Raw genomic sequence first — 9,225 nt, 5'->3', positions numbered from 1 at the left:
GTTTTGTTTTGTTTTGTTTTTAAATCAATTACATGTTTAAATTTGATCAATAAAAACATTTTGTTCTTACCTTTTACTTATTTTCAAGTGTGTGGATCATTTTCTTAACACACCATGAATGTTCAAACTTCAATAGAGCTTTTGCACATTTCCATCCTAACACAAGTACACATGAGGTTTTCACACATTCACCAGAAGCAGGGGGATCATTCGCTGTGCTGGTCGAGTGTTTACATTTTTTACAATTGCAATGAGGAAAGGTGACTTTTGTAGCATGTATAATTGTTTGAGGCAACATGACCAAGTAAAATATAAAGGAGAAGCTTGCTCTTTTTACCAAATTCCTCTAGGAAAGTCGAGCAAAGCTGCTACAAGAAGAAAGCTGTGGCTCAGTGCGCTTCGCCCTCATGATTTCACTCTGAGAAACACAAGTGTGTAATCAGCATTTTGTTTCTGGCATGGCAAATAATGGTTTGATTTGTAAGGATTATCTTTCTACGTCACATCTTGGTTATGAGAAACACAGAAGAGAACAACCTGCAGCAAAAGAGCTACTGGACAGATGTGAAGAAAAGTTAAATGTCAGCAAAATACATTTGTGTTTGTGAAATTAACTATCCATGAATGTGTTCTAAATATACACAATGATGCGATAACTTGACTTCAACGTCCTTAGTGACTGTCTACTTTAACACAGTGTCCCCCCACCCCCAGCAACATCCTCTTGGATCTGCAGCACTTTTCAGGGATTTTGTCCAGAATTTTCCAAAACCACACATCAACATTACAACTCTCCATCATCACCTCGCTCCATCATCACCTCGTTCTTTCTACTTACATTCCCCCTACATCTGATTTTTGCAGGAATGTGGCATTTTGCCATCCAATCAAAAGGTGTGTTTCATGCATGTTTTGGAATGTGCAAAAGGTTTATTCATTAATTTTTAAAGTAAACTGGGTTCCCACGGATCATTGAAAGTTTGAATTTGAAAAAAAGTTCAAGGCCCTGGAAAGTTTTTGAAAACATCTAAAAGATGGTCATCCTTAAACCCAACCAGAGCAGAGCAGGGTGGGTTGTTCAGTGTCCAGATACCATGTTTGCACCTCCTGCACTGCGCCCCTAAACCTCCTTCCAATCTCTAAATTGTCCTTAAGTGTGAGTGAGAGAGGTGAATGGTTGTTTGTCCCTGTGATGGACTTGTGATCTGTCCAGGGTGTACCCTGCCCCTCACACTGACTGCTGGATATGGGCACCAGTGACCCTAGAAAAGGAATAAATGGGAATAGATGATGGATGGATATATGTACATACTTGTATTTTTAAATACTTGTTAAATGTAATCTAGCTATTGTGTGCATATATTGCTTGTGCCTTACCTATCTGCACAATGTTATTTTCACATGAAAGTACACTATATCAGTGCTGAGATATGGTCTCTAACACCTGATATCTAAAAAGAAAACAGGTGCAGCTTTCACTTTAACCACACTAGACGGGCCTTCTAGCCAATCAGAAACGGAGTGGAGACGGGCTTTGGGTTTTGGCAAAACTTTTAATTCAGATCCAGCAAATTCAAGTGGTGCTCAAAATAAAATATTTGTTAAAACAAGTTTGAAAAAACTAGAGACGATATCAAAGCTGTCTGGTCTCATCGCCCTGACAAGGAAAACTTTACACTGGTTGGAGTCCCAACTGGACACAACCTCCACAAAATAGTGAAGGGACTCCATGATGGTCTGTGTGATGCCTGTGGTATAGAATTAAAGACCTCTTTGCTTTACTCAGGCCACTGCCTGACTCTGAGCTGTGAAAAGTTCAGACCACAGTGTTTCTAAACTTGTGTTCTTCATCTGAGGAAACACAAAGGTTTAAGCTCAGTGTCACTTTGGGGAACACAACAGGCCCAGATATATGGGTTCTATTTCGTGTAAGCTCCGCCCTCTAAGGCTATCGCAGATGGGTACCCCTGTGCGCGTACGCGCATTCTGAAGAGCCAATAGTCCACGCCCACGTGACGTGGGCCTCACCTCGGTCCGTATAAAAGGGGAGNAGTAGTTTGGTTCAGGAGCTGGCTAATCTGCGTGAGGCTCATGGTCAAGGGGTGAGTGCCCTGCAGGCCAAACACAACAAGCTGGAAGTGGACATCCTACAAGCTAAGGAGAGACATCAGCTGGTAAGATGAGGCTGCAGCTCATTGACAGATTGTAGCCATTTCCTGCTGCCATTAGCTTCTTTACTTCTGAACTCATCGTAGAGTTTATCTGATTTGATTTTTCATTTTTATTGACCGGTAAAAATAACGGCTAAATTCCAGACATGAAGCTGAAGATCAGACTAGTATAAAACAGGATAGCAGAGTTTAGAGCAACAAAATGATCTAAGATTTACAGACATTTAACCAAAGTCAAATTATCCAGCAGCTTGTCAGTGTGGATGGACCTGACAAATGCAGTCCTAACACAGGGCTCTAGAGTGCGACCAAATTTCCTAATAGTACGACGGGAAAAAAATGTCCGGTGGCACTGGTGTGACCGATCGTTGGAGGGGGAGCGGTGACCAGCTGAAACTAAAAGTTTACATGTCCACTAAAACAAATGAATCCAGCAGTATCAACCATAACAGTCACCCGCAGACACAGTCTCCATGTCTGCTAATAACACAGAGCTCTGCTCGCAGGCCACGCACGCGTGCATAGTGAAACAACCATATATTTACTTAATCTATTTTTTTTTTTTACCCAGATCGGAGTCTGAAAAACTTGTTTCATAATTGTGGAGATGAAAATAAGATGTGGATGTTGCTCGCTCTAAAGTCCATCTTGTTAATTTAACAGTCGGGTTCTGAGCGCTGCAGATCATATCAGAAGGACGAGAAAGTTCACAAGTATAGCAGGCCGCTGTTACACTTAATCGGTTTCACCACAGTTACATTCCAAGTTTCTGAAATACGTTCTTGGTCTCAGGAGGATAAAACTAAACATATTAGATATTTAAGTGAAATAATATACCGTATTTATTAAAGTATAATGCGTAAAATTTAATCCATAAAGTTGGGGGGTAGTATTATACTCGGATAAATATTTTTACTTATGTATTTAAACTGAAATATCTGCGAAGTTATTGAGTCTGGAAATGAGACCGCGTTGGAAAAAGCAGCTGAAACGAGCTCACCTGTGACACTCCTCTGTGCTTTAGAGCGAGATAACAGATCCAAGCAGGCGACATGATGTGAWAACAAGGGGAATCACAGTCCTGCAGCTCAGTAATGATAACAAACTAATGACATTAGCGTGTGACCAAGCCGCTGCTTGAACAACAAACACACGTGGCTGCCAGGGGTAGACATAAGGAAATTTTGACAAAACCTGGTTGTCAGCAAAACATTTTGGTTGTCCAAAAGACTCTGAAGAAAACTGTAATTTAACAAGTANATATATATGCAGATAATAGTTTTATTTTGCTCTGGTCTTTCACCTTATAATGCTCTTAATCAATTACAGTCGGATTTTAATGTTTTTCGGACAAATCTTTATTATCTTAAGCTTGTGTTAAATGCAGATAAATCAAAGGTCATGTTGTTTTCAAATGGGAGATTTGAATGTAAGGGTGAGGGTTTGAAAATAGAAAACGTGTCAGTATAAATATTTAGAATTTTAAATTGATGATTTTTTGTATTTTTCTGCCCATATTCAACAGATGGTGAAAAAGCTGTGGTTAAAAGTGGGATTTTATTTCAGGATTAGATCGTGTCTATCTTTTGAGAAAGAAGGCGATTGGTTGAAGCAACATTTATGTCTGTACTGGACTATGGGGACATTTTATGTATGCATGCTTCTCTTAAATGTCTTTACTGACTAGATTCTGTTTATCATGGAGCTCTAAGATTTATAACAGGTTTAAAAGGTTTTGCACATCATTGCACATTATACAATCGGGTTGGATGGACAGCCTTGGACACTCGTAGACTCCGTCATTGGTATATTTTTATTTATAAGGCCATACTAGGACTTCTTCCATCATATTTTTTAGCCTACATAAATAGAAAGTCCACTGGCGGATAGAATTTATTTTTGCTTTAGGTGCCTAAAGTCTGAACTGGACTTGGAAAGAAATCTTTTCAGTTTTCTGCTCCAGCTTATTGGAACCAGTTGCAGAGATACTTGAAACTAAAAGGGCTGTTGTCACTAAATGTTTTAAAGGCTGTTCTTATTGATTTTGGGAAAGAATCATCTGTTTGTAAATGTTTAAACTGAGGAATCTTTTATTTAATCTATCTATGATGGTGCTGTTTCTATTTTTGCTGTGAATGTTTTGTAACCTCTGTGTACCGCTGCCAGTCTTGGCCAGGATTCCCTTGCAAAAGAGATTCTTAATCTCAATGGGATTTTCCTGGTGAAATAAAGGTTTAGTAAATAATTATAATAATAAAAACCATGTTTGTAAAATTTTTATTTAAAAAAGAAAATTTTCCAGATTACAATTTAAAAACTTTGTCATGACAATTTTTAAAAATATTTTCCTTAGTCCTGAGCTTCAGACAGTTTGGACTCTGTTCAGTCTAAACGAAGTTTAAACATCAGGACACCTCTCAGTGTGACCAGCGCTCTGATCTTCCTCTCTTTTAGCTCCTCTTCCTCTCGTCTTGTTTCTTATTGACAGTAGTACTTGTAGTTCAGTTTGTCTCCCAGCTTTGTTCCTGCCAGGTGTTTGTTGAAGGCTTCGTCCATCTCTTGGCTCTGTTCAGGAGTAAAATGGTTCTTCCAGTCTCCCACTTCACCTGGACAAGAACAAAAACACTCACAGGTAAACAGTACTCAGGTTTTCTACCACTGCTACTATGTAAATTGGTGACAGAAATGAAATCTTTTGAGAATTTTACAAACAAAAGGTGCTTCAAAGTTTGTTTAAATGTTGTCATGTTTAATAAAGATGTCTATGAAGTATACAGAGAATGTAAATCCTGAACGAAAATGAACTCACTCATCAAGCTTGTATCTCATGGGTTATGAAAGGTGTTGCCAAAATGAACGTCAAACAACCTCGTAACTTCACATTGCATATGGAGTATAACGGGCCTTTAAAAACGAAATTTAAACTCCAAAATCGAATGCTAAGCCCAACAAAGTTGCATTTCACTGTTTGCGGAATCAGGTTTCCCTGATATTGCGGAAATCAAAAATACAGTAAGGAAAGTCAATTTTTCTTCACTTGTGTTTTCTTGTGAGTTTGCTAGCTAAACTGTTAAGAACAATATAATTTACTAATTTTCTAACATAAATATTAACATTTATTCAGTTCTCACAGGTAACTCTAAGAATGTAATCTCCAGCAAAAAGTCTGGACTTCACTTCCAGTTTTTCAGAGAAAAAATGAAGGTGCGTCTCACCTTTCCTGAAGAAAACTTGTCCCATGTTGCCGTGGGAATTAGCTGAGCTCTCTTTCATGGCGTTGAACGAGCTCGCTCCTGTGATCTGCTGGATCTGAGCGTCCGTCAGGCTGAAGCCGAAGAAGGTGGAGATCTGACGGACCCCTGAGGTCAGGTCCTGCAGGACAACAAACACAACCAAGGCTCAGAGCTCAAGGCGAAGTTTTCACACTTCTGTTTTAGAAAGAATAATCTATCTAAAAAAAGACGAGGCATGTTAGAAAACAGGCACCATCATTTAGAGAAAATTTGAATTTCACAGCTGATTTTGATGTTTTTGTGAGAATGAGCCGAAGAATCTGAGCGATCGACCTGTTTCAGTTCTTCGTACGTGATGACCAGGACTTGTGGGTCGTCCATCCTCTTGTCCCAGGCCAAGGCGTAATCAAAGTATGACCCCCAGGCAACTGCAACAAATATGAAATAAAACAGGTTAAAAAATTTCCACCCAGGTTTTTATAACTCTGAGGGTTTGATGGGTCAGAGGATCTGTTCCAAGCCTTCTTCTGAAGTCAAAGCTGTGTTAAGTAGATCTTATTGCTTTCTGGAACCACAAGGCAACATTAGGTGGTTTCTTTGGTGGAGAAAGTACTCAAACACTGTACTTAAGTAAAAGTACAGATAAACAGACAAGAATGTACTCTAGTAAAAGTACCACATTAACATTTTACTTGAGTAAAAGTAAGTACTTGCTTTTAAAAATACTTAAAGTGTTAAAAGTAAAAGTACTTGCTTAATGCATTCCCTAATGGTCTACAATGTCATTAAGTGTGCCTACTGTATGTATATTTTAATACATCAATGGTGCCATTTTAGTGAACAATGCTGCAGATAATGCATAGTTTTGTGTTTACACTCTGTGACACTGTTCACACTTTGTGATTCAGTGCATCATCACATATTGTGACAACAGCTGCAGAAGATGTAAATTCACCACCAACCTCCTCTATCAAATCTCAACAAGTCATTTTTTGAACCAGTTAAATAAGGCCATGAATGGCACATTTCCTCCGTGGTGGAAACCATTGTGGGCATGCTGATGCTCTGTTTTTTTAATGAAGGAGGGTCTAATGGTACTTTCCTGCTTTGTTCAATGGACCGATTACAGCAATTCCCCCTCTCGCCACTGATTATTTTCTAACAAAACAATCAAATAAACCACAAATAAAACAAAATAAAAAATAAATAGACGTGACATGAATGTAATTTGTAATTCAACGCATTACAGGAATGTAGTGGAGTAGAAAGTACAGATACTTAATGTAAAATGTAGTGGAGTAAAAGTCAAAAGTACCCATGATGAAATCTACTTAAGTAAAGTACAGATACATGAAAAATGTACTTAAGTACAGCAAGAAAGTACTTGTACTTAGTTACATCCCACCACTGGTTTCTTGCTTTAAAGTGGACTGTAGAACCGCACGTCACTGATGGTTCACTCTCATCTGAGGCAAGTTAAAATGAAAGATATTGGACAATCAGTAAAGAATTAATACAGTCTAACACATTGGCATCTCAGTGTTAGCATTAAATGTTGGTGCAAATTCTCAGGCAGCTTTATGCAGGTTCATGTGGCAAGATTTTAAAATTATCGGTTGATCTTCAAAGACTGAGAGACCCTCACACGACAATAAAAAATGAAGTCAAACCATTTCTGAAGAATTGTGTCATCCTTAGTATCTGAAAATACATTTCCTCAAAGGTGTTTTTAATCCAAAAAGGACTAGACTGAGAAGATTACGAGCTAAGCAGAAGCAGTTTCACCAGCTGCTAGTTGTTGCTGCTGATAGCCTGCAGGAGTTGTGGGCCAGGGGCGGTGTGCTCTGTGATGAGGAAGCTCAGCTTGGAGACACAGCCCAGAGGAGGAGCTGATCCTAAAAGGTGGTTCTAATCCCAACCGGTTGTTTCTGCTCCCCTGCCTGGCTGCCTCAGGACACTACAGGATTTCTCAAACATGCATGAATGAGTCAAAACAAGACTCTGGGCATGTTTTTGATGAGAGGATAACATTATAACATGATATAAAGCTAAATTAAAAAGCTGAGTATAGCGTGTGAGGTGCCTAGTGGGCTAACCCACCAAGCCATTTGATTTGGCCCACCACCATGGTTACTACTAGGTTGTAATCTGTGGTCCTATGTAGAAACACAGTATTTCCACCTAAAGTCTTCCCATTCATTGGCTCAATGATTATATAAGTGGCTGTAGAGCAGTTAGTCAAAAACGTGGGCCACCACACTGGCTGCTGGCTTAATCATTAAAAAAAGGACTGTACTTAAGAAGTATTTGAATTTCATGAATTATATTACTGCATTTGGACGCAGCCCTCAGATAGATTTTCATTTTGGAGAAAAGGTTTGTGTAGCCTTGATATACGTATGTACAGTATATAAACTGAAACAGCTGGACTAGTGCATCCTGAATTTAACATAAATCAATTATTTTAATACAACATAGTCATTTCTGCATTTTTTTGGGAGGTCCCCTGCTAATGAATGTCATTATATAAAATCTAACTGCTCATTTTAAATCAATACTTTTAATACTTTGCAAAAAATATCAGATACTTTAAGACTTTTACTCAAGTAATATTCCTAAAGGAGACTTTAACTTTTACCAAAGTATTTTTGGTAAAATACTTGTACTTTTACTCTAGTAATATTCCTAAAGGAGACTTTAACTTTTACCAAAGTNCAAGCAGGGGTGTGTCACCCTCCCGCTTCGTTTCAGCATGAATCCACCAATCACAGTTGCGCGGTGAGCGCTGTGTTTGGCTCCACTGAAACTCGCCTTAACTCATGCTCACGTACGGCCCCGGAGGCAATCCCTCCCGGGCCGCATTCATAACGACGGCACGCAGGGCTCCCCGGAGCTCCTGCACAGTCCTTTCGAGAAAAGCCTCCCATGGGTCACACGAGAGAGCGTGACGGCGGCGAAAGCTCTGAGTGGATCGGTTGCTACGACAATCGTTCTACAACCAGCGCATACGCGAGCTCTCTCAGAGCACAGCTTCGTCTGGGCACACACCTGTCCTATGGGTAAGTGGATGAAGCGCTTGATAAAAACGGGACACAGGTTACAGTTTGCAACCAAGCCTCGCCGTTTCAGCAGGATCCGGGAGACCCACTTGTCGTCTCCTCAGCAGGATCTCGCTCTTCAAGCAGAGCTTCAGGAACTCTTAAACAAGGAAGTCTTTTCCGGAGTTCCAAGTGGGAAGGAATACGAGGGTTTTTATTCCCGGTATTTCCTTGTTCCCAAAAAACGGGTGCAATAAGACGGATCCTGGATCTCTTGGTTTTTTTTTTCAACAATTCACACTGAAAAGACCTTTTCACATGTTGACTACCAAACAGATGCTCACATGTGTTCAGGAAGGCGATTGGTTCACGTCAATCGACCTGAAAGACACTTATTTTCATGTCCCGGTCATCCCGGCGCACAGAAAATACCTGCGTTTCTCTTTTCAGCAGACTCAGTACCAGTACAACCGACTACCTTCGGTTACGCACTGGCACCATGCACCTTCTCAAAATGCGTAGAAACAGCTCTGCAGCCTCTGCGCTCAGYGGGAATGAGAATCCTGTTTTATCTGGACGACTTGCTCCTGCTGGCTCCATCCTGACAGGAAGCAGCGTCACAGACAGAGAAACTGTCAGCACACCTCAGGATGCTGGGTTTTTCCATAAACTGAAAAAGAGTTCTCTCATTCCGGCCCAATCCATCACGTATCTGCGTGTGGATCTGAACTCAGTCACCATGACAGCTCATCTGTCTCTAATCAGAAAAGAGACTCTGCTGTC

At 40.0% G+C, this 9,225-nt stretch overlaps 2 protein-coding genes across 3 annotated transcripts in view; one reads left to right on the top strand and one right to left on the bottom strand.

The window, feature by feature from the left end:
- The window catches only part of LOC106531592 (kinesin-like protein KIF11-B), a gene marked incomplete at both ends in the record, with an annotated part of 3,799 nt that extends 1,625 nt beyond the window's left edge, over positions 1 to 2,174 (top strand). The window contains 1 exon segment of the mRNA XM_014027499.1: positions 2,054 to 2,174. Coding sequence (XP_013882953.1) covers positions 2,054 to 2,174 — 121 coding nt within the window.
- A 2,271-nt stretch (positions 2,175 to 4,445) lies between these two features.
- Positions 4,446 to 9,225, bottom strand: part of LOC106531591 (sulfotransferase 6B1) — an 18,984-nt gene continuing 14,204 nt past the window's right edge. For both annotated transcript variants that reach the window (XM_014027497.1, XM_014027498.1), the window contains exons 6-8: positions 5,738 to 5,832; positions 5,387 to 5,543; positions 4,446 to 4,777 (exon numbers count right to left, since the gene is read on the bottom strand). In XM_014027497.1, coding sequence (XP_013882951.1) covers positions 4,650 to 4,777; positions 5,387 to 5,543; positions 5,738 to 5,832 — 380 coding nt within the window. In that variant the 3' untranslated portion in view covers positions 4,446 to 4,649. The remainder of the gene's footprint in view (positions 4,778 to 5,386; positions 5,544 to 5,737; positions 5,833 to 9,225) is intronic.

The sequence above is a fragment of the Austrofundulus limnaeus genome, unplaced genomic scaffold (genome assembly GCF_001266775.1).
Source record: "Austrofundulus limnaeus strain Quisiro unplaced genomic scaffold, Austrofundulus_limnaeus-1.0 Scaffold654, whole genome shotgun sequence".
NCBI classification, from domain to species: Eukaryota; Metazoa; Chordata; class Actinopteri; order Cyprinodontiformes; family Rivulidae; genus Austrofundulus; species Austrofundulus limnaeus.
Note: the sequence above shows the minus strand (reverse complement) of the source record. Positions and strands in the feature narration are given on the sequence as shown.